Raw genomic sequence first — 23535 nt, forward strand, 5'->3', positions numbered from 1 at the left:
ATGCAAAAACGTCTCTGCGCTGTTCTTTGGCGTTCCTGCCTTCAGCGTTTCCAGTTGAGGTAGTGCCTGCAGGTAGCCTGCAAAACCATCGGCTAGCCCCGTTTTGGCACGAACCGTTCAGTTTGTTTCCGTCTGTATCTGTCGACTCGCTATGTGGAGTTTTCACACACTGTTCGCGAACAATGGAAGAAGCCTTCTCAGTTGTTCGCCGTCGCTCCGCGTGATGTTCTAACGCATCTGCACGACCTAGCTGTTAGAGAGGAGCACGGTTCCTCGGTGTCGACACTTACGCCTACGCCGCAAGCTGGGTGATTTCCTTGAAACTTGCTTACCGGATCAATTTCTACACCGTTCTGGTAACTCTCACCCCACCGCCCCAACACGCCCGTCAAGAGGGGAGAAAGAGAAACCGAGAGTGACTGTGCGAGGCGCTGCCCACAGATGTTCCTACCAATGCCGTCTTTCTCAAAGACAGGAATGAGAACCAACTTTCTCAGAGTCTCGCAGGCACTCCACGAAATCCGTTTCCATGTCTCCGGCAAACACGCGTGAGCACACCCCGAGGCCAGGATTTGCGCGCTCCCACGGGAATGGCGACGAAAAAAAATGCACACTTTAATATCACAACTCCGCCGGAGTGTATCCGCGAACACACAATGCAAAACTGTGCATGTCCGAAACATTCACACACCACGCGAAGTTGAGCACACTCCTGGACGTTTCGCCTGATCTCGTCCACATCAGCGCGGTTGAGTCTTTGTTTGGGTAGGAATTCTCCCACCTACGCGGACAGGAAAGGTTCTGTTAGAGCCTTGACGCCGCGGCCGTCGCCTGCGTCTCGCGCCGCTCGTAGATCCTTGACTCACTTGCAGCTTTTCCTCATTCGCCCGTAAAAATCGCCTGCGTTTCTCCACAGGGACTCGGGAACACTCTCCTCGCCGCCACTCTCCCCAACCCATTTCCACTGGCCGTCAGGCTGCATCTGGAGCTTCTGCTGCGGTGTACGTACACTCCCGCCTAGCCCCTCGTCTCTGCCGCCCCGCGAAGCTGCGAGCGCAGAACTGAGTGCTTCCGCATCGGCCTGTCGAGCCGCCTGCAGCTTCGCCTTTTCTCTCAGCAGCGTGGGGCCTTCCGTCGCTGTCCTGGAGGGAGCAGACTTCCCCGGGGCGAATCGCGACGAGGCGAACGAGGTCGACGCAAAGGCGAGGGAGGCCGCGGCTGTCGCGTCTTTGCGAGGCGTCAGCGGCCCCGCCGGGGAGGGTCGGCGCCGAAAGAAATCACAGAATTGATGGAGCAAGAACAGGAGACCGACGCCCACGAGCGTGAGAACAATCAGCCATTCCCCAATCGAGCGCGTTGGATCTTGTCCGTCGTCTTCTTTCTGTTTCCGCTCGGTCCTCGCTTGCTCGTTTCGCTGTCGGGAACCTGTCTCGCCCAAACTCTCTCCCTCACTTCGCACCGAACGCTTCGACACTGAAGACGAGAAAAACGTCGAGGGGAACAGAAGCCGCGTCTCCTCGCCCTTTTCTTCTTCGGTCGTGTGCAGGCGCGCAGTCGTGCGCTCCAGCGACAGCGTCACGATCTGCTTCCACTCTCGCGACTCGATGGTGAGCTGGGCAGACTCGGGCGCTGTCCATACACTCCACTGGGGCGCGGCTTCTTTCTGTACCCGCTTCTGCCCCCGACTGGTCTCGCTCGGAGCCTCTGCCGGCGCCGCATCCACGCGGATCGCCAGGAGCAAACCGCGTTGCTGCGCGCGCACGGTGTACGCCTCCGACGAGACGCTGACGTCGACAGACACTCGGTTCGACGCTGCCTCCTCGCTCGGTAGCGGCGGCACTGGATAGACGAAAACGGTGAGCGGCAACTTCGCGCCCGCGTCAGCCACGCGGAGCGCGGCGGAACCTCGCGATCGCTCAGGCTCCTCCGGCCTCTCCGTCTCTCCGAGGCTTCTCGCTTCGCCAGTTCCCCCCGCGGTTGCCGCCTCAAACAGATCTTCGGACGTCGGGCCCTCGCTGCGCCCTTCGGCGTCTCCGCCCCGCCGCCACTGCGTCTCCTTCACGTAGAGAACGTGGGGCGTGGCCACGTGCATGGCGCGGGCGTCGAACAGGACGTGCATCTTCGGTTGGAAGGAGAGCGCGAGACAGGCGCTCGGGACGAACGGAGAATGGACTGCCTCGCCTCGCGAGTCAGGGAACGGCTGTCGCGACTTCTCAAACAGATACCGCATGCGTTGCCGCAACGAGGTCTGTGCAGCGTCTCCTCGCTCGTCTGACGTGGTGAGCGCGACGAGCCGCCCCGGCGGGAAGGCCAGGAGCCGCGAGGCGAGAGTCGTCCGCACGCTGACGGAGATGGGCAAGAAGAATGTGTGGAGAGAAGCGGCGGACGTAGCCGCGTTGCGCGCGGAAGACGCGAAAGAAAGACTCGCGGATCCGCACGGAAACGAAGCCGCCGTTTCCTCTGCCTGCGCGGTCTCTCTGCTCGGGGCCGAGGAGGAGGCAGCGTCGGCCTGGGCGAGGCGAAGAAGATGCGGCAAATCGGACTTGACAGAGAGAAGGCGTCGTTCCTGAAAGGCACATGCGTGCGCAAGCTGCAAGGCGTCGCCGCCGTCTCCCCTGCTCATCCACGGATGAGTCAGTCCCCCTTTTCCGGCTTCCGAAGCCTGCGTCCGGACCGGCCTTCCAGTCGTCTCGCTCTCGCCGTCCAAAGAGAGAAGAGGAAGTTGCGCGGTCTCGACCACAAACAGCGGCGCCAGGCGCGGGTCACCGACGGCACACTGAACCCCTCCACTCGACTGTACGTACACCGAAGAAGCCACATCGGACCACGCCGCACCTGACGAGATCTCCGTCCGTTCGCCTCGTTCCCCTCCGGATCCTCTCTGTGGTGCAGCCGCCGTCGGCGAGAGAGAAGCCTGCAGACGGAAGAAGAGGATTTCGCCTTCCGGCGGCAGCGCACGCGTCTCAGTTCGCCCCCCGCGCGTGGAGTCTTCTCTGGAGGGCGCCCGGCGAGACAGGGAGACGAGCGACTCTCCACCTCCCTCGCCGTCTCGTCGCCGCGCACAACCTAACCTCTCGAGGCGCGACACAGGGAGAACCTCGCCTTCGCTGAGGACACCCCAAGCTGCGGACGCAACGGACAAGAGAGGCGCCTCCTGCGTCTCCGCATTCTCAGCAAACTGCGCCGCACACCCTGCCGCCGCAACGAGACGCAGTCTTTTCGCGGAGGCCGGCACCTCGTCGGCGGTCTCTCGCTCGGAGCCGCGGACAGGAACCACGTCCAAGTTCAGAACGGCGGACTTGTTGGTCCGCACGCTCGCGAGGCCGGGACTGAGCGCGATGGCGGTGGGGCTCTCCACGTCGTAGGCGTCGTTCCCTGCGGTTTCGGAGGCCGCGAACGGCGAAGCGCCCCTTGGCGGGAAGGATCGGGGTGTATGTACACTCGCGACGGCAGGCCGAGAAGAACTCCAGAGGGCGTGGGCGGCGGGAGCCGCAAAGAACGGCGACGCGCAGAGCGGGGAGAGACAGGAGCTCGAGGGCGAGAAGCTCGCGGACCAGTCGAGGAAGCCCAAGAGAGAGAAGAAGCGGGAAACCGAAGAAGGGACGTCTCGGGACCCGCCGAACGGGGTGTCTGTACACTCGTCAGTCGGGAGGGTCGATGCGTGCTTGCCCGTTTCCTCTCCGTCTCTGCCTCGCGAAACGCTCGCTCCCACTCTCGCATCGCCACCTGAAGAAAACGCCGATCGACGTCCGGTTCGGTCCCGCGTCTGGCGGCCTGGCAGCGCGCAACTCCTCTCCTCAGTCGCCCCCTTCCGCTGTCTGTACGCCTTCTGTTCCCGCCACCAGGAACTCGCTAGCTGTCTCCTGAGCAGCGTGAAGAAGGCGTCCACCCCGTCGACTCGGAGAAGGACATCGTTCACTGCTCCTCCGTCCTTCCCCTCTCGCTCGCTCTCGTTGAACACGAGAGACGCCAGGACTGCAGGCACATCGTGCAGAGAGACCCGCAGCGAGAGCGAAGATGGCAGCAGCGCGGCAGAGGTGGACGCGAAGGGCGGCGCGGGACTGTCCGAGGCACATCGCCCAACCCCCGCCGCGCAGGACTGACGCGCAGCCGACGCAGGCCGCTTGCCGCAAAACGCGAATCTCTGGAAAGGAATGACAGGCTCCTCCGCGAAATGGACCAGAGGCTCGTCGATGGCGAAGGCGGGCGAGAAGACGGAGCCGGCCTCGGGGCCCGACGCGACCTGACTCCGAAGCTCCGCGAAGAGAGACGCGAGCGAGATGTGCAGAGACTGCGCGAGCGCCGGCGCAAAAAGGTCCACGATCCGCGCAACGGCGTGCAGCGAGAGACAGTCCGGAGCCGAAGCAGCGACTTCGCGCGCGCCTCGCCACACAAACGCGGGGAAGAGATGCACGAGCGGGGCCTGAGGCGACTCGGCCGTCCCCGCCCCGTCCACCGCCAAGGCGAGCAGAGAGGCCAAGAGCGGCTGCAGACGGAAGGTGAGCCGGAAGGACACATGCGGCTGGACCCGGTGTACAGACACCTTCGTGTCCGGGAGCACGTGGACGACAGACCCCGGGAGCACAGGGAGAGCGGACGCAGCGTGGAGCGCTGGAAGCGCTGACAGCGCAGGGCGCAGCGCGAGAGCGACTGGCGACGGAAACGCTCGGCTGTCTGTACACACGCGGACTGTGTCGGAGAGGAAGGCCGGCGAGAGAAGGAAGACCGTGACGGCGGCGCATCCCGACTGTGCGCTCGACGCTTGCAACACTACCGTCGGAGGTCCGAAAGGATGTCTCGCGTCGCGCGTCTCCACCTCGGCCGCGACGACAGATGTGTGCGAGGAGAACACATCGATTCTGAAGAACAGGCAACAGAACGCAAAACGGGCATGTCGCCGAGACGCCGAACTCGCCCGTGAGACGCGAGGGCGGACCTGCCGAACTCGTGGGGCCTTCCACGTCCCTCGGGTTTCGGCACGAGCCTCTGCAGAAACGGGTGAACCTCTGAAACCCTCTCCTTCCTGAAGGCCTGCAGACTGGCGCTCGTGGTCCCGCGAAACCTTCGTGACACACGCTGGCTCCGTTCCAACATCCTTTTCGCGTCTTCTGGGTGTCTGTAGGATGGTTCCTGCTTCTGTTCGAGAACCACGTCGCGATCCGCGATGTCCCCGGCCATACGCGCCCGCTCTCGGCGTATGCGTCCCCGTCGCGCCATCGACGTCCCTCCTTTCTTCCGCCGGGTCTCGCCTACCTTAAATCGGTGGGCGGGAGGATGACGCGACCCTTTGCGTCTTTCAAAACGATCTCGCCGCGTTGTCGGACAGCTCGCTCCATCGTTCGCGTCGGCACGCGCAGTTCCACGCTGGCGACCGCCACCACGTCGACGCGGGTGACCTGCCAGGAAGCGTCTCGGCGCCGCGCATCTATCTCTTTTCCTGCGCTCGCCTCTGAGCCGCTCTGGGACGCAGCGAAAGACGCGCCGCGAGAAGGCCGCACCTCGATTTGCAGCCGAGTGGAAGCGACGGCGGGGGAGGTGAGAAAGCCGCCTTCGCCAGGAAGAACCTCAAGAGGTTTCGCGTTTGGAGAGGCTGCACACGCGCATGTCGCCGGCGAGGGGTTTGCTTCAGTTTGCTTTTGCTCTCGGCGCACGCCCTCCGACGCGCACGGACAAGACGCCTCTTGGGAAGACGCGTCCGGCAGAAGACGCACGCGACAGCAAGGCATGCGATACTCCGACGCAGGCGCGGCCAGCAGCGTCGACGGCAGCGCCGAGGACGAAGCAAAGAGACCGTACCACCATGCCGGGCCTGCAGGCTTCCAAGCCCGGAAGGCCGACAGGGCGGCGCGACCGAGGGCGACGTCCGAAGAGAGAGAAGGCGACTCAAGAAGCGCCGAGGACGTGGCGAGGGTCGAGAAGAGCGGCACCGCTGACACCACGATGGAGACCTGGCGTGTGTGAAAGACAAAGAACAAGAGCAAAAAATACAAGTCAAAACGCAAAAGACAGCCGGTGCAAGAGACAGGGAACTGCGCAAGGGGGGGGGGGGGGGACAGAAACGGAAAAGAAACGAAAAAGAGAGACGAAAGAGAGAAGGCAAAACAGGCAAAGCTGCGGCCTTCAGCGCCAGCCGCCGAAAAGGGGATGTGAGACTCGCGTGTCTTTCTTCCCGCGAAATGCCCACTTCCGGCGGTCGAAAAGAACCTCCCAGGGAAGAAAAACACACCCAAGTAACCTACCCACAAGCTGATACTGGCACGCGAAGGCTGTAAAAACCATGCATATACTTGCTCTATACATATATATACATATATAGACATATATATATATATATATATATATATGCACATCCATGCGTTTGTAGAAACGTGTAATGTATCCGTCGAATCAGAAATACACAAATATACGAACACGCGGGTGTACAGGGAGCGACACGCCTCAGCTCGCTGAGGGGTACGTAAGCTCCTCGAGGGCTGCGTCATCTGTTTTCGGTTTCGGTTCTGAGAGTCGAAATCCCACAACAGCAGGCACACCGCCCTACACACACTGTCTATCTTTATCTCTACCTATCTTCATCTTCACCTCTCTCTCTCTCTCTCTATATATATATATATATATATATTGGCAACTGTCTACCTATCTGAATTAGATCGCTCGCTAGACATAGAAGTATGCATGTCCTTCTCGGTTGCAGAGATCGACGGCGCGCTGCGTGGCCTAGCGGCTTACCTCTGTCTCCAGGACGACTTTTTTCACCGGGCGTCCGGGCTCCCTTCGCCTCGGCGCGCACTCGACACCGAGGCGCAGACGAGCTGTCCCTTCGCGCAACCCGACGACCGTGATACTCGGCATGCCTCCAGAAACCGAGCGTCGCAGCGCGGCAGCAGCCGCAGGCAGCGGCAGGGCGGAGAAGGCGCACGGCCTGAGAGGCTTGGCCTCGCAAGTCGCCGCCAACTCCACGGCGTTCGGGTCCAAGAGACCGACGGCAGAGGTCTCCCCGTCCACCACGCGCCAGGTGTACGTACACAGCGACGCGGCCGCCGGCGGGAGCGCGGCGAAAGGCCCTGAAGAGGACATAGAAACAGCAGTGCATTTCAGTCAGAGAACCGCGACTTCCACAGGGAGTGCAGCACGAGGCAGGCGCGCATCGCGGCGTCTGTCCATCGCTTAACGGGGCGGGAGTGTCCATGCACGTGTAGTCGTAGGTCTCCCAAGACACCCACAAAGAAAAAGACAGAGACCCTGAAACACACTGGAGAGAGCGCGAGCTCGCTTCTTTCTCTCCGCGTCGCCTCTGGTTCCCCGCGCGTTTCTTCAGAGAGCCTCACCGAACTGCTCAAGCCGCCGCCGCCCCTCCAAAGTTTCCCGGTCGACGCCGACGCCCGCCACATCCCCGGTGGGCGCAGCAAGATGGCCAAAGTTGAATTCTCTTCCCTCCGCGTCGTAGAGGAAGGCGTGGAGCTTCTGTGTCAGATCGACGCCGAGCTGGACAGGCGCGTCAGCGCGGTGCGCGAACGGTTCTTCGTGTGTGTTTGCATTTGCGCTGGAGGTTGCCAACTCCGCGCCGAAGCGTAGCCTCTGGAGGTTCTGGACCAGGCGCTCCTGGTGAGCGGAGACGAATCCGTTGCCTCCCGGCACCGGCGACCGCTGCGCGATCACCACTCGAGCCGGCAGCGCTACGACAACTTCCACAGTCGCTGCGGCGCGCCGCAGTTGAAGGAAACGGGACTGGCTCGGCGCGGACGCAGCGGGCGGCGAACCGTCTGCAGTCTGGTCCCCTGCATGCACCGTCAGCACTGCTTGGCCTTCTTCTCCCGTCAGCAACTCGACCACCGGAAACGCGTCCCAGCTGTCTCCGCTCGCTGTCTCGTCTCCCTCTTCTCGCGCGACGGGTCCTGAGTCTCTTTGCCCGACCCGCGCCGCGACGACGGCCGCGTCCGAGCTCTCGCACCTACGCACTGCGCTCGACTGAGGCACGCCGTCGAGTTTGCGCGCGTCGCCTCGGCGTCTCCGAGGGCCGCCGCGGACAGTCAGCTGCAGCGAGTGTCCTCCCGGCAGCAGAACGAGCGAGGCGGGGAAGACCCTGAGCGGCGGGTAGAGGGCGAGGGACATCTCGGCGCTCACCGCCAGTCGACCCGCTTGCGCAGCGAGTGCAGACGCGGCGCTGCGAGACGCGGGCGGCGCGGCCCAGTTCACCGCTTCCACTGAGAGAAGGAGTTCCGTGTCCGGTTCGAATCCGTCGACGTAGAAGAAGAAGTCGGGACAGTCGTCGCGGCTTGGCTGCGCGGCGTCTCCGCCCCCGCACGGGCTCTCCGCGAAGAGCCTCCGCACCTCCGTCTTCCAGAGGAGCTCGGAAGCAGCCTCGCCGCGCAGAGCCGGGAAGGCGCCGAACCCTCCCGCGGCGGGGCTGAACGAGGCGACTGCAGAGATCTCTGCCTCGGAGACCGACTGCGGGGGAAAGTTCGGTCGCGCCTCCTCTTGTTCGTCAAACTCTGCGCGCTGGACGTACAACCAGCCCGTCGCGCGACCGGCAGCGCCTTCGCTGGCGTCGTCGTCTTCGGGTCTCCCTGAGGCCGCCGGCACAGCCTCCTCTGCTCCCGAGTCGCGCTTCGACTTCCTGGAAATCTTCAACGCCAGCTCCATGGCGCGGTAAAACGCAGGGTCCAAACGTTCGCCGTCTGCAGCGAACGCAGCCACCTTCACGCCGTAGGTTTTCCCCTTCTCGATCTCTCCCCAGTCTCCCTGGATCCAGTCTTTTCTTTGCTCCTCCCGGCCAGGTGAGCCGCGCGCGCTTCGAGTCAGCAGCGTCTCGGGAGGCAAGACCGCGAGTGTGAGCCGCGCCACGCTGAAGAACTGGAGATCGACAGCAGGTGGCGCTTGGCCCTTGGTCCCTTCTTCCTGCGCCTGGGTGTCTCCGAGCACGCCGGTGTCGTCCACCACCAGGCGCCCCGAAACGACTGGCCCGCGGGTATCTCGCGCATCGGCTTCGCGCGTCAAACCTCCAGCAGCCGACGGCGGACGAATGAAAACTTCCTGCTCCGTGACGGGGCACGCCGGCGAGCAGACGCGCCCGTTTCCGGGCCACGCGAACGGAGGCGGCAGGCGGAAGAGCGGAGACACCGCGGCGTCGCGCTGCGCCCGAGACGCGGCGAGAACAAGCGTGGTGACGTCCAGGCCGTCTTGTGGGGTTAGGAAATGTGCGCTGCCGCGCTGTTTGCCGGAAGGGGCGATGGGGCCGCCCTGGGGTTCCGTGGAAGCGTGAAAGAGCGAGGCAAAACGCCTCAGTGTCGCCTCGGGAGACAGCCCCGAGAAGAACGCCGCCTGCGTGTGCTCGGTCAAAAGCGCCGACCCCGGTGTCTCCGTGTATACCGCGAACGGAGGGGAGAGTTCAGACCCCACAGGCAAGACTTTCAGTTGACTGTGCGGCGACGCGAACTGAAGCAGCACGCGATACACCAAACCGGGGTGGTAGAACAGGCGGATGGGCGCTGGAGTCCGCTCTCTTTGAGGCGGGAAGAATCCCGGGAGAAACGACGCGTGCGGAGCGAGGAAACGCGGAGGCGGCAGGACGACCAGAGAAAGGCTGGCTGCGAGGCGGTCGGCGCGCCATGCGGAGGCCTTGGCTGTCTGGGCCTCGCCTCGAAGAGCCTCGCGAGCTTCACGCAGAGCCTTCACGAGCACCGCTCGGTCCTCTCCGCGCAGAGCCGGCTCGGTCACCACGCTGTCGGCCGTGGGCCACGTCAGGTGTGCAGACAGCGCAAACACCCCGCAGCAGGACGACGGGGCCACCTGAACCGCGACGGCTTCGCTCCGCGCGGTCCCGCGGCTTCCAATCGCCTCGAAATCTTCAAAGAAGGAAACGAGAGAGACGCGCCCCGCGCCTGACTCGCCACTGGCCTCTCCAGTCTCCGCCGGGGGAAATCTGCCGTCTCTGGTCAGGTTCCACGAATCGGTCGAAACCGAGAAGGACGTCGCGTTCACCACTGGCTGGCCGTGGGCGTCATAGGCGACCGCGAGGAAACGATGCGTCGCTCCGCAGCGAAGGAAGAGTGTGGGTGCAGAAAGCGGAGACACTGGAGACACTGGAGACACCTGTGGGGCGGCCGCCGCCGACGGGGAGACTGGGAAGGACGCCAGAGTCACTGGCTTGGGCGAAGCGACGGCCGCGGTCGGCGTCGAAAAAGAAGGCAGGGTGAAGATTTCGAGGCGGTGCGGAATCGAGCAGACAATGGCCAGTCGGACCGAAGTCGAGACCGCGTCCCTGAAACACAGACGACAGAGAGAGAAGGCGTGACAGGTCACGACCGGCGAGAGTCTCGCCACTTCGAAAGGCGGGCCCTATATGGCGACTGCGAAACCTGCACGCATATACTCATATTTACATTCGTGTATATAAATGCTGCAACAGCGAGATTGGAGGACTGGAGACCATTTCATGGAGCCGTTATAGGCATTTGCGGGGGAGGCACCCTTACACGTCGACGCCTTCTCTGGGGCGGTTGGTCATTTCCATGATCACTCTGGCGGGGACAGTGCCTGGGTGGACACAGACGACTCGCAGGACGTCTCGGTTTTCGTTTGCAATTGCCAGGAGAGAGGCGTTCGGAGACGCGTCGCTCTCGAGTTCGCCCGTGTAGTGCTGCGTGTACAGCGCAGGTCTGGCCGGCGGTCCGCCTTTGGTGAAGAAGGTGAGCGAGGAGCCCACGGCGAGAGTCAGGATTTCTTCGCGCGGTGTCTCGCCGTTCTCTTGCGAATATGCGACCGCCGGGTGATAAGACGCCACGGAGGAGACAGGCGCGCTGTACAGGAGCGGCGAGGCGCACTCCTGGCAAGCCGAGGGAGGCGAGAGGCGCTGAGGTTCGAAGCGAGAGCCTTTGGGGCCGGCGGTGTCGCCTTCACTCGCACTCGACACTCCCGCGGAGGCAGAGGACGACGCATGCAGAGCTCGGTGAGGCGGCGCCCGCGACGAAAAGGGAAGTGGAAGGAAGAGACGATCCAAAACCACCCACGCCTCCAGAGGAGGAAAGACGTCGACAGTCACCCCTGCAGTCAAGGAGGCGGAGGGCGAAAAAAAGAACCGAGCAGAACCTGGCGCCTTGCCGGTCAGCCGGAAAACGCCGCACGTGTACGGGAGCGCTGGCCGCTGAGAAAAGCAAACGAAAACCCGACAAAGGAGAAACAGGTGAGGAGACGCGCCACGAAAAGGACAACGAATCAGACTCAAAAAAGAAAAGGACAAGGAATCAAAACGCGTGGTGCGACAGAAAGGACGCATGCAGTTCCTTCTGCCAGCCGCGATCGTCTGTCGACAGACACCGACAGATTTCAGTCGCCATCTTCACATCTGTTCCTTTATCAACTGAATACCATATATATCTATATATATATGCGTAGACGCGTGGTGTTTGTAGCTGTCTGTGTAGATCGAATCAGAGATGGACAGATGTGTGTAGGAATGGAGAAAAGGGGAAAGGACGCAATGTGCCGTCGGGGCAGGCCCGCGGGTTGGTCCTGCAGACGGCCGAGCACGCACATCCCCGGCGTTCTCGCCCCGGGCTCCACAAGGCGAGTTCGGTAGGTTGCTGTCTCGCGTTTCACTTTCGTGGCTTCGCAACTGACCAGCTCGCTGATCATCAAGATTTCTGGACTGTTCGTCCAGAAGCGTCGGTCTTCTCGCTTCTCTCCGGCCGCAGGAAGCAAGTTCGTGCAGTTCGCAAACTGGAGAGGGTGGAGGTGAAAAGGGTGTCGAGACAGCCAGGCGCGCTCATCCGCGCGATCGAGTTCTGTGCTCCAGTCTGACGCAGCTTGGCGAACGGCGTGAGCTGCGCTGTCGAGAGACGGCGCCCGCGACGAAGAGAGGGACGAGCGCGACAGCCACTCGGCGACCTTGGGAGGCAGAGCGAGCATTGGCGGGATGCGCGCGTAAGCCGTCACGACTGCCTGAAGAGAGGCACAGACGGGCAAAAAACCCCAGTGACCGTTCTCTGATTTCCCGCTTTCTTCTTTCGGGACACGGCAAAACGAAAAGGGAAAGAAAACGACGGGGAAACTGCACATTCTCCCCCTGTTTTTCTCTCCGGAGCCGACACACACAACACACGCAATACGACTGATCCGGGCTTCCCTTCCTTCTTTTTGTTCTCTTTCTCCATCTCCCCTCTTCCGCTATCTCTCTTCTTTCTCTCTGTAGAAACCTACGATTGCGTGTGTGACGTCGTCGCGGATCTGGCCGGAGGCGTCTCCGTTTCTTCGGTCTTCTCGCAAGGCGCCCCGTCGGCTGTCTCTGCCGTGCTCGTTTGTCGCCTTCCCACTCTGGCGAATGAGGAAGGTGTCGACGGAGACCTCGACTCTCTCTGGTTCCGCGACGACGACGAGGAACTCGAAGACGTTCTGTGGCTGACGAGCATCTTGCAGGCGAAGCACAGCGGCCCCAGTCGCATGCGCGCCTCCACGGGCCTTCCCAGCTGCCTTTCCGTCCCCAGAATTTCGGGCGCGATTCTCGAGGCGGAACCTCACGCGAGGCGAGTCGGAAGAGGCGCGCGGCGCTCGCGGATTGTCGCCCCACGACAGAGGCCCGAGGAGTCCAGACGAAGAGAAGGGCGGCGCCGCAGGAGACGGCGGCAGGCGCTGGACCGAGATCAGAGGAGAATCCGACGTCAGGGTGTACGAGCCTGGCAGGCGAAAGCAGAGAGAAATCGGCAGACAAAGTAAAAACGCAGTGGGAAGAAGCATGCGACGCACTCGGATGGCACAGACATGGCCAAGGCACCGCTCGGTTGCGGCAACTTAGACATCACGCTCTGAGCCCAGACCCGAAGTCGCCCCAGAGACCCAAGCGGTCAGGCGTCACACAGTCTCGTTTGGACCCTGCGCGTCCCGGAAAAACGCAAACCACACAAAAGCACAGACAAAGGAGCGGTCGCACACGGCGTGGCGCTTCACCAAAGCCTGCTCTACATGAATGCATGGAGTCTGAGAGAGTACACCAAGCCAGATGAGATTAAAATAGATACACGCGTGCACGTCCGCAAACGTTAACGCGTTTTCGTCTCTCAGTTCATTGCTGAGACCGCAGCGTCGAGTTGTGTCTGCCTTGTTTTTTCCGTCAAAAAAACGCGAGGGTCGGCCCGCCGAGGCTGCTCGGACACTCTCCCCTGGCGCCCAACGGAGATCCGCTTTCTCACCGGAGCCTCCCCAGGGCTCTACTTCGAACGAGTGGAGCGGTGGGAGAAGAAGCGGCTGCTCGGTAGACAGTCTGACGGCGTCTCCTGTCTCCTCGCGCGGGTGCGGGAAAAAGAGCAGAAAGACTGGATCGACGACGCGGAATCGGAGAGAAAGCGAGAGCGGCACGGGCGGCTGCCAGAAAGCCTTCGCGCCTCCGGACCGCGAACCGACGTGGAGGAGCGAGGCGGTCAGGCGCCCTTGCGATCGTCGTGTCGCCGAAAACCACGCGAGGAACTGCGCACGCCGCGGAGAGACGGAAAACGGGGAACGCAACGGGGTGGAGAGAAGACAGAGGCGACACTGCATCAGGCAGCGAATCGCGTCTCAGAGCCCCGCCGCCTTCGTTTCCTCTCTAAGCGGAGAAGGTCACGCGCGCTTCCCATCCTCCACGCTCTGTGCGCGTCCTGGCAATCTCCCCGTCGCGCGCCGCTTCCGATTTTGCTCTCAGAAAGGCCCTCCCTCGCGTGCCTTCCGGTCGTTCTCCCTCTCTCTACCCTTTGAGAATTCCGCTCGCGGAAAAGACTTCCCCTCACCTGTTGGCCGCTGCCTTTTCTTTGGAGTCCGCAGTTGTCTCTTTCGAAGGCAGTTTCGCGGTCGCGCTCGCTCTCGCCCGTCTCCGAGTCCTCGTCTTCTTCGCTCTCGCAGATCCAGTGGAACGCAGCGTTTTTCGGCGTGGACACCACGAGGAATTGCGCGTCGTCTTGGTCCTGCGTCGAGCGGTTCTCGAAGCTCGTGTCGGCGCCAGGCGGGGCGTGCTGGGGTTCTGTCAGCTCCTCCTCGCCCGCGGTCCCGCTCGCTTCGCCCCGCCCACCGAGTCCCTGCGGCAAGCGGCGAGCCAGCATCTCGACCTTGCAAAGGTACTCTGTGCCCCGCACGAGGTAGAGAACCGCTTCGCCCTCTTCCTCTTCGTCCTCGCTTCCTCGTCGGGAGCTGGTCTTCACCAGACTCATCACCAGCTCGGCTGGCGGCGCGCCCAGCGCGTCACCTTCGTCGAGTTTCTTGTCGAACCGCAAGTCCCCACGACCCCACGCACGCTCCACCAGCTTGGAGAGAAGAAGGTCGCGGCTCTGCGCCTCGTCACCCTGCTGGCCGCCGCCGAGGTTCCTCACCTGCTTCCGAACGGCCAGCAACAGCTGTCTCCACACCGCCTGGGGCTCGAGAGCCTGGACGTCGTCGACAAAGAGGCGGAGCGCGGACGGCACCAAGACGAGGACTTCTGCGTGTTGCTCCTCGCCGGTTCGCGTGTCCACGGCCCGCAGGAGACTCGCGCCCTCGAGCCCGAACCGCGTCGCCTGCACGCCCTCGCCGGGGAATTCCGGCGGAGACTCGACGCGCAGGAGCCCAGAGGGATCGATGGAGACGAGGGAGGACGAAGCGGCGTCGGCGGCGCGCGCGAGCGGCAGTCGATCTTGCGCGTCGTAGACGGCCAAGTCGACCGCAGAGAATTTGCAGTGGGGCGAGGGCAGGGAGACGTACGAGGGCCCGCGCGAGTGTGGGGACAGCGCGAAACTGTCCTCCGGACTTCCACTGGCGTTTTCGGTGCGTTCGCGGAGGCGCAGGAGACGGTACTGGTACACGGCGGCCGGCGGCAGGACTTGAAACGAGGGGAGAAGCATCACGGGTTCGTGGACCACAAACGAGACGCGGGCTTCGCCCACGTGCTGGTAGTGCTCGCCAGCGAGGCGGACAATGATCGTCGCCTTCCCCGTCTTCAGCCCGCGGACCAGGAGCATGTCGCTGCGCCAGAATGCCCCGGCGCTTCCCGTCGAGCCGACGCGCGCAGCGGCGCTCTCGGGTGCGTGGACACCGCCCGCGGCCTTCTCGCTCGTTCGCTCCACCCACCTTCGAGTCGGTGTGGCTGCCTCGGCGTCGCTGGAGATGTCCTCGGCCTGCAGAATGCCCCGCTCGCCCTCGAATCGCCAGAGGAAAACCAGACCCTGTAGACTCGTGAAGATGTTTCCTTCTTCGTCAAAGGCGAGGACGCCGACGTCGCCCAACTGGCCGACGGCGAGGCGCCGATCGCGCGTCCGGAAGGCGAGGCGCGTGATAGGGGCCACGACCGCCTGCACGCGCATCGAGGTTGGAGACACCTGTCTCCCCGCGTTGGGCTGCGCAGCCGGCGTGGCGAAGATCCACGACCGGCCGCGACGGTGCGTGTGTGGGGAGGCCTCCACGAGCACGCGCGGGAGACAGGCGGGCGCGCCGTCGCCGGCCGCAGAGAGGGAGGCAGAGGGAAGGAAACACGCCGAAGAGGGCTGAGAGGGGGAGCAGTCCGGGTGTAGGAGACGGATGAGGTCGGGGTGCTGTGCAGTCCAGTAGAAGCAGGGAGGAGAGGAGAGAGACGCGCCATTCTGCTCGACAATCAGGAGAGTGCGGACAGAGAGAGCCGGCGAAGGGACGCGCGGATCGGGCGCCGGAGCAGGCGAAGGCAGGAGAACCTGGGCCGGGCCGATCTTGAGTTCCGGCTGGCCTCTGGGCGCGGCGGACGCCTGAGAGACACCCGGGAAGACGAACAGCGGAGGGCGAGTCTGAGGAGCGGGGAGAGACGTCCAGAGAAGAGGCGCGGCGAGAAGGATCAGAAGCAAGAGGAGAGGCGACAGCAACTTCGAGCGAGACGCGCCACGCGCACTGACACGGAAGAACCGAGCGGAGGAAAAATACTCAAAGAGGCGCGGAGGGCCAGCAGACTTTGGCTGCGAGGAGGAGACGGAAGAAAAAGACAAAGGGACACTGTCTGCGCCGGCACGCTGGAGAGCGCCTCGCCTCGCAGCGGGGGAGGCAGGCATTTTTGGAGACGAAGAAACGGTGGACGAACAAGACATGGCAGGTGAGAGAGGAGAACGCGAGGCAAAAAGGGGACTGGGACCGGGGCTGCGAGACGCGCAGGGCGTTGCAGGGAGGGCGCAACGGACACGGAGGCCGTCTCCCCTCACAGTCGATTCTACGCTTATGGGAGAGGAGGCGCCACGAGCCGAGGATGAAGCGAGGCGGTGGGAGGGAGACTTGGAGGCCTCAAGAGACGAGGAAACGGGGGGGGAGCACGAGGGGCGGCAAGTCCCCATCGTCACGAGTAACGAGCCGGAGGAATCGATCCGTGCCAGAAAAGGGGCATAGTTCTCTTGCAGCGTACAGGAAAGGAGCGCGGTCAAAGCGAAAAGAGAAGGCGGAATGGAAGTACCCGGAAAAGAGCTGAAAGAGAAGACGGAATGGAAGTCCGAGGAAAAGAGATGAAAGAGAAGACGGAATGGAAGTCCGCGGAAAAGAGCTGAAAGAGAAGACGGAATCGAAATACCCGGAAAAGATAAAGATACACCCCGGGAGAGGGAATGCCCGCGCCAGAGAAAACGACCGGAAACGACGCACGGTGTACCGCCTTCCGCCGGTGTGTATGTACACCCGAGGCGTCCCGTCCAAGAAGACACGCACAAGCGCACTCCTTGCCAAAATGCAAGAAAGTGTGCAAGAGAACGCAACAGGGTGCAAGCGATGTGTCGTCCCAGGCACGTGGGAACCGAGACTCTCCAGTCTCTGGATTTCAGACAAGCAGGAGAAACGCCACAAGCAAACACCTCCCCAGCGGGGCGTACACGCCGCCCTCAAATTTCGCAGTCAGAAAATGACAAGATAAGAGTCCAAGGACAACAGGAAATTGAAGACGCCTGCAATGACGAAACTCTCTGCATGTCGTTGGAAAAACGATCGGAGTGCGGGAGGACACGGGGCACTCGAAGGTGTATTCGAAACGACGCGATTGCCGTGCACCTTCTTAGTGTGTTTTTGTGTACCTCACTTTGGTAAAGATCTCGGTCGCTGTTTTGGTTGGTTTCTCGTTTTCTCGAGGCGTTCACCCTTCTCGCCACTTCGTGCATCGCTGCTTCGCCTTTCTTGTCGCCGTCCAGAGGCCGCCCCCCTCGAACCGTGCGCTTGCCAGAAACGTCGGCTTCTTCGCCGCAATTTTACCGCGCGTCCCCACGACCGCTCTCAGCGCTTAAACCTGGCGGAAAATCGGCGGCGGCGAAAAAGGATCAGTTGCGGACAGGGAAAAACTGTCAGAATCTCGACGAATTCTCTCTCGTGTAAAAGCAGACTGGGAGAGAACTTGCGTTCCCTCCTTTTTCTCGTCTTCTTCCGTGGGAACGGCGCGCGGGCGGCTGCAGACCCTCTCGACGGTCCCTCTTTTGACGTCACTGGAAAAGAAGAACGGGAGACGGCGCTCGAGGAGCGACAGGGGAAAACGGCCGAAAGACCGAGAAACAAGGCGGGTGGTGTTGGAGAAGAGAGACAGGGAATGAGGGCGATGTGAGACGGCGTCAATTTCTTTTTCTTTCGGCCCACTGGACGGTTGTTTCGTTCGTCCGCGCGACCGGCTCCTGCCTTTAGGGATTTTTCATCGACCGAACCGCTCTCTGCCGGCCGTGTCAGATCTTTCCTCCCTCGATTGGTGGCGTTTTCTCCCCTCCCTCGCATACACGACCCTCAAAACGTTGCTTGTGTTTTCGTCATCTCGTCCGGGGGCGCGGGAAGAAATCAAAGAACGCGAACGGCGCTGTTTTTCTCCCTTGGCGAGACGGCTCCGCTGGGTGCGCCCTGGTTCTCAGCCTCCTCCTTCGATTTCGCTCCGCGATGCCGAAAATCCGCAGAGAACGCACCAAATACCACGACCTCGCGCCGCACTCGCGGCGTCTTCAGTCGGGAGAAGAGTCGGCGGCGCCCAACGCCGAGCCTGCCTCGCCAGCCGCCGAAGCGCGTCTCGAGCAACTGAGGCAGACTTTCTCGACAGAGAAGTCGGATGGCGAACAGCAGCGAACGGCGGCCCATTCACGCGCCGCACACGGTTCGGGAAGGCAATACAACGAGGCTGTGAGCAAGGAGAAGATCGACGCCACGCTGGAACAGTCCTTCTTGGGGCTGTCCCGGGGGCAGCGGCGGCGGCTAGCCAAGCGCGAGGCGTGGTTGCGGAAATTCGATTTTGCAGGCTACGCGAGGGAAGTGAAGGCGCAAAAGCAGAAAGAGGAAAACGCACGGGCTGCACACCCGCTCTTCGATTTCGGAACTTTCCGGAGTCAACTCGAAACAATCGACTCGTCTATAAGCCGACGGGGGGGCCAGGCCCGTGGAACCGGCGGGGATGTCGCGGGACCGGAGAGGAAGGGAACGGGGAAGATTTCGAGGAAGACGTTTCAGCGCGTGACACAGCGGGAACTCCAGCAGTACGACGCCGTTCTCAACTTCCCTGCCTTCCAAGAAAGCCCGCTGGCCGCCCTCAAACTGCACATTGAAAACACGCTGAACCTGCAGAAGCAAATGGAGCGGGGCGAGGGGCCGCGGGACGACGTCAAGCGAAAGACAGAGGCAGCGGGAGGCAAACAGACAGCCGTACCAAAGCGACCGCGGTAGCAGACAAGACGTGTGTGGTATGTCGCAGATCGTCCCGGTGTTTTTTCGTAAACAGACTCTCTCTTATAAAAACGACAGACCGTGTCCTTTCCAGGACTCCCAGATTCCACTGCTCTCTTGTGAAGGTTGCCCGGACAAACGCACGAAATGCTTCTCTCCGGTCCAGCAGAGAACGACCGCTGTGTAGGAAATTGTCGCACCTAACTGGAACTCATTGGTAGGGAAACGAACTGCAGGTTAAGATTGACGTGACCGGACTTTGTCGCCGTTGCTCAAGTCCACGTTTCGTAATCGAGGCTGTACCAAAACGTAGACAGGCAGATCTTTGACGGCAAGTCAATGCCTCGTGCTGTGCATTTTCACTGGGGCCACACGACTCGAGGCGTTTTTCGCCTCTCCGCAAGCGGCCCTCAATCCACTGCGGAACGTCTCGCCTGAAGCCACTAGTTGAGCACAGAAAGGCGTGGAGGGAGTCTCTCCGGCCAATGCAGCGTTTTTCGACAAGAAAAAGCATGTGTCAGCCTCCAGTCTACGAACCGCAGGTCGGAAGAGCCCGGAGGACGGGATACAACGGCTGAGGCTGCGGATATACTTTCAAAGTGCTGCGCGGAAGTCGCTGCCGAACACAGAGAGAGCGACGCCACTCTGTTTGCGCGGTACACAATCATCACGGTCGGGTGATGTCAGTTTCGCAGAGATGCGCTTGTCGAAACAAGGAGGAACGTTTTTCGCGAAGCGCGTTGGTGGGCACCGAAAAGCCTAGAGGCGGAACGACGCGTCAGTCCATGCAAAGGAACACGACTCTCGTGTCTCGTGGCGTCTCGCCGCTGGCCCTCAACGCTGAGCAAAAACGCTGAGGTGCTCAATGCCTGTCGAGAAATCGTGCCATGGTGTGTGTCTGAAACACTCGAGTGTCGACAAGTGCTTTTTTGTTTGGACGCGGGACGGGCAGGCTCTGAAACTGGCGACTTTCGCAACCTCTGTGTGCAGCAAGACACTTTGGAAAAGCAGTTAGGGCGGATGGGACATGCTGCAAGCGTTTTCTGCTGAACGAAATGAGCAGTCGACGCGCCTTCCCGTCTCGATCCTTTCTGGGAACCTGTAAGCTTCGAATCCTGAATCTACACCAAAACTGCGAGGGACAAGGAACTTTTTCCTGAGATGCAGCCGACGAAGAGAAGTGTACCTCCAAAAAGAGTACCAGCCTTTTCGTGGCAGGAACAGTCCTCTCTCGCTCGTGCTCGAGTCGCGGCATGCATGCGTGCGTGCATGCCAGGATATACCGCGCGCGTCGAAGCCATCCTTGTTTCTGGCAAAACTCCGAGACGTTTGTTCTTCTTCGGGAACAGCCGGCGCAGTTATCGGCGTCGCGCTCTTTCCTTGGGTTCCTCTCTGGAATTTCCGCCAAGAGATTTCGTCCACGGCGGGCGCCGGCAGACTAGCCGACCAAAGCGACACCAAAAACGGGAAAGGAGGGGCGCCGCGCGATTCGACTGCCTTCGAAACAGGGACTTGCTTTGCCAGCTTCTCGCAACGTTTGCAGTGGAACTCCCCCTTTTTGATCCTTTCCGCTTTCTTGCTCCAAAGTTCCTCCCGTCGCTCCCCGGTTCACGCGGGCTCCGGTCCGGTAGGCGGTCTCTCCTCTCTCGCCCGCGGATAGGCTCAAATTCTCGAACCGAGGCCGAGGAACAACTGGGAACTAGGCTCTTTGTTTGCATGCCTGGAAAAACCTCTGAGTGTATACCCCGGCAGCACTGCGTTTCGTCCGCCTGTCGACTCGAGGTTTCTTGTACACTGTGTGTAGGCATTCTCATGTCTCCTCTGTAGCTTCTTCGCGTCTTTTCAGAGAAGAAGTGTCGGACCGCAAGCGAAGAACCACATCAAAGGAGGGAGACGAGACTCTGGCAAACGACGCGAACCGGCCCCTACGACGCGTCGTGCGTCCGTCTCCCTTTTTCCGTTTTCAAATCGAACTCTCTTTTCTCCTGTCCACAGAAGCGGACGTGGGAACTTCAGAGTCCTGTCTTCTGCTGCGTCCCTGCTTTTCTCGTGTGACCCCTCTGTCGAAGTTGTTCAGCCTCCTCCCCCATCTCTTTCTTTTTCCCTCCCCCTCCTCTCTCTGCTTTTCGGCCGCCTTTCCGTGTGTTCTCGCGGCGCGCTCTCTCTCGTCTCGGTGACGCATGCGACCGGAGAAAAATGGGGGGTCATGGCGGGCTCAACATTCTCCCCCAAAAGCGATGGCACCTGTACCGCCACGACAACCGGCTACGTGTACAGCGCGACGAGGAGCGCGAACGCGAGCGGCAAACCCAGAGGAGACACGCGCACGAACAGCGGTCGATGCTGGACATTCTGACCCTGTTGAAGAGACGGAAACTGGAGGCCGCCGAGAGTGCGAAGGCGCGAGATTCGGGAGAAGAGGAAGGCGCTCCAACCTGTGGAAAGAGAGAAGAAACACAGATCTCACGGGACCGTTTCACAGCGCAAGCCTTGGAGGCAGAGACCGCCACGGCGACTGTCTCCCGCGACGGCCTCTCGACCTCTGCGCGTCTTGCCTTCTCGGAGACGCGACAAACTTTATGCCCACCTCCTCACGCGTCGTCGTCCCCTTCTCGCTTTCTGCCAGGAAGCATAGAGAGCGGCGAGAAGGCTGTGGGTAGGTTCCTTTCTGTCGGCGTCGTTTCCGCTGTCAGGCGCCGAGGAGACACTCCGCCTAGGGTTGCGTTCGCAGATTCCGCACCGTTCTTTGACGGGGACTTTTTCCCGGACGGCTCTCCGGGGGAAGACTGCTCGCGAGACGGCCCAGCCTCAGACCTCTCTGCGGGTCTCGAAGTGGGTGCCTTCTCACAGAAACCGGCGGAAATCGTTCGAGTTTGCGCACCTGCTTCCTCGTCTTTCTCTTCCGCGGCGTCCTCTTCTTCGAGTATTAGCAACGGTGGCTTCAGGAGCGCGGCAGCTGATGGAAGCGTCGTGCCGACGTCTGCGCGTCTGTACACCGCAGGTCGAAACGCGGTCTCTGTGCTGCTTGACCCGGCACAGAACGCGGGCGACCGGGGAGGAGAGGCGAGTGTGGCGCGCCACGTGAATCTGTTTTCAGCGGAAGAGAAGGAGATGCACAAACTCGAGGAGCAGAGGAGGAAGTACCTCCAGCAGGCTGGGTATACACCCGATTCGAGGAGCGAGTTCGACAGCGTCATTCGCGAGGCTCTTCATGCGAAGCCGTGGTACCATTGCCCTCCCTCCTCGGTGTCTAAGCCCGCAAAGGCGCCGGAAAGCCTCTCAGCAAACCTCTCAGACCACGACGCGCTTATTCAGTCTCGCCGTGAGCAGGCGAGGGCGATCGCAGCGGGAGTCGTGGAGAGTGTCTCTCGGCGACTCCAGGCTGCAGGTTTGCCAGGAGCCGACTCGGCGCATGCATGCAGCGAAAAAGAACGCGCCAGCGACGCGGAGGGACCGCGGGGGGGTTGCGAGGTCGAGGAAAGCCGCGCACTCAAAGAGAAGAAGCGACTGAAATTGGAGAGGAAACGCGCCAAGGAGAAGGCGCGAGAGCGAAGGAGACAGAAGGAGAAAAAGGCCAAGCGGAAGGCCAGGGAAGCGAGAGAAAAGAAGGGAGTTCCGGTTTGCGTGGTGATTTCCGACGAAGAGGCGAGCGTCTTATCCATCTCGAGCACCTCGGAGGAAGACGAGCAACGTCGACGCGGGGACACGGAGGAAGATGACGTGTGCGTGTGTCTCGGAACGCCCGCCGATTCTTCAGCAGACGAGAGCGACGAGGCTCTTCTCTTTGTCGAGTCTTCTGACGACGTGAAGGCCGACGAGATGCACGGAGACAGGCGAGGAGAGACAAGAAGTCCAGAACCGGAGGCAGGTCGCGCCGAGCAAAGACCGGAAAAAGACGCGCGACAGGGATGAAGGTTTCGAGGAGACGACACCACGCGAAAGCAACTCTCCTGTTGTTTTGTTCAGAACCGTTTTTTTTTGAAGCAGCGACACACGCAAGGGAACACACATGCACTGCCAGGCGCGGGCGTCTTGTCCAGCAGCGGCCTCAGAGGCACGTGGCCGGGCCGGGGGGGGGGGGGGCTTTTTTGGTCGCGGCTTTGTCTTTTGGAGAGCCTCAGGCAAAGAACTGAGTGTATAAATACAAGCATGACCTGCCGCGCGGGCTGGAACCGCGTTTGTTTTACTTGTCGCCAGGGATCGTTTGGTTTTTTAGAAACAGGCCCCAGAGAAAGGGAAAGAGCGGCCGTTCGGCCTTGGCGTCTCTGCTTTTACATCCTGTCTATGAATCGGTTTTTCGGCGTCTCTCCTCTCGGGTCTCTCAGCGAGGGCGCCGGGAAGGGGTGGAAAAGAGAGAGCTCCTGGAGGCACAGGGAAGAAAGGAAGCGGCGCGGCGCGAAGAGCAGAGATGCCACAAAGATCGTCTCGTCCACGCCGAGGAAAGAACACTCCGCCAGCCACGTGGCGGCGGCGGAACAGACAAACGAAATCCGGCGATGACGCGGACGCGTCCACGGACAGAGGTGCGCTTGGGAGAAACCGCGTGCATACACGCAGAGAGCGAGATAGAGAGATGCGCGATGCTGTCCAGTCTCTCAGAGAGAGCGACAGGCAAGAGACTGCGAGAGACGGAGGCTTCGATTCTTCAGGGGATGGCGGGGCGAGAGGCGGGAGACAGCGAAGCACAGAGAGGGAGACGCGATGAACGGCGCGGGATTCAGATTCGCTGCCAGGACGCAGGGAGCCGAAGTGTCCGCGTGCGAGAAGCACGGCGCTCAAGGGGGCGGGGCGTCGGGTCTTCTTAAGGTGGTCTTGGCGTTTGAGATTCGCGGCTTTAAAAGTGAGATATGCCACGCGTTGGTGTTTTTGAACCCGTGTCCGGGCTGTGGGTTGCCAGAGAAAACGTGGTTGCCA

General features: G+C 61.6%; 3 protein-coding genes across 3 annotated transcripts; 2 read left to right on the forward strand and 1 right to left on the reverse strand.

The window, feature by feature from the left end:
• Window positions 1-862: 862 nt before the first annotated feature.
• On the reverse strand, window positions 863-16010 carry NCLIV_006640 (hypothetical protein; the record flags this gene model as incomplete). The annotated part of the gene is made up of 9 exons (XM_003880175.1): window positions 863-4859; window positions 5254-5948; window positions 6730-7064; window positions 7329-10261; window positions 10476-11143; window positions 11620-11940; window positions 12199-12671; window positions 13185-13458; window positions 13758-16010. 9 exons carry the CDS (start codon window positions 16008-16010, stop codon window positions 863-865), a joined length of 11949 nt encoding a protein of 3982 aa, XP_003880224.1.
• Window positions 16011-17847: 1837 nt separating this feature from the next.
• NCLIV_006650 (conserved hypothetical protein) lies at window positions 17848-18621 on the forward strand (the record flags this gene model as incomplete). Its single annotated transcript, XM_003880176.1, has 1 exon — window positions 17848-18621. One exon carries the CDS (start codon window positions 17848-17850, stop codon window positions 18619-18621), a length of 774 nt encoding a protein of 257 aa, XP_003880225.1.
• Window positions 18622-20817: 2196 nt separating this feature from the next.
• Window positions 20818-22533, forward strand: NCLIV_006660 (conserved hypothetical protein; the record flags this gene model as incomplete). The annotated part of the gene is made up of 1 exon (XM_003880177.1): window positions 20818-22533. The coding sequence occupies one exon, from the start codon at window positions 20818-20820 to the stop codon at window positions 22531-22533; it is 1716 nt and encodes a 571-aa protein (XP_003880226.1).
• Window positions 22534-23535: the final 1002 nt, after the last annotated feature.

Source organism: Neospora caninum, chromosome II, assembly GCF_000208865.1.
Source record: "Neospora caninum Liverpool complete genome, chromosome II".
Lineage (NCBI taxonomy): Eukaryota > Apicomplexa > Conoidasida > Eucoccidiorida > Sarcocystidae > Neospora > Neospora caninum.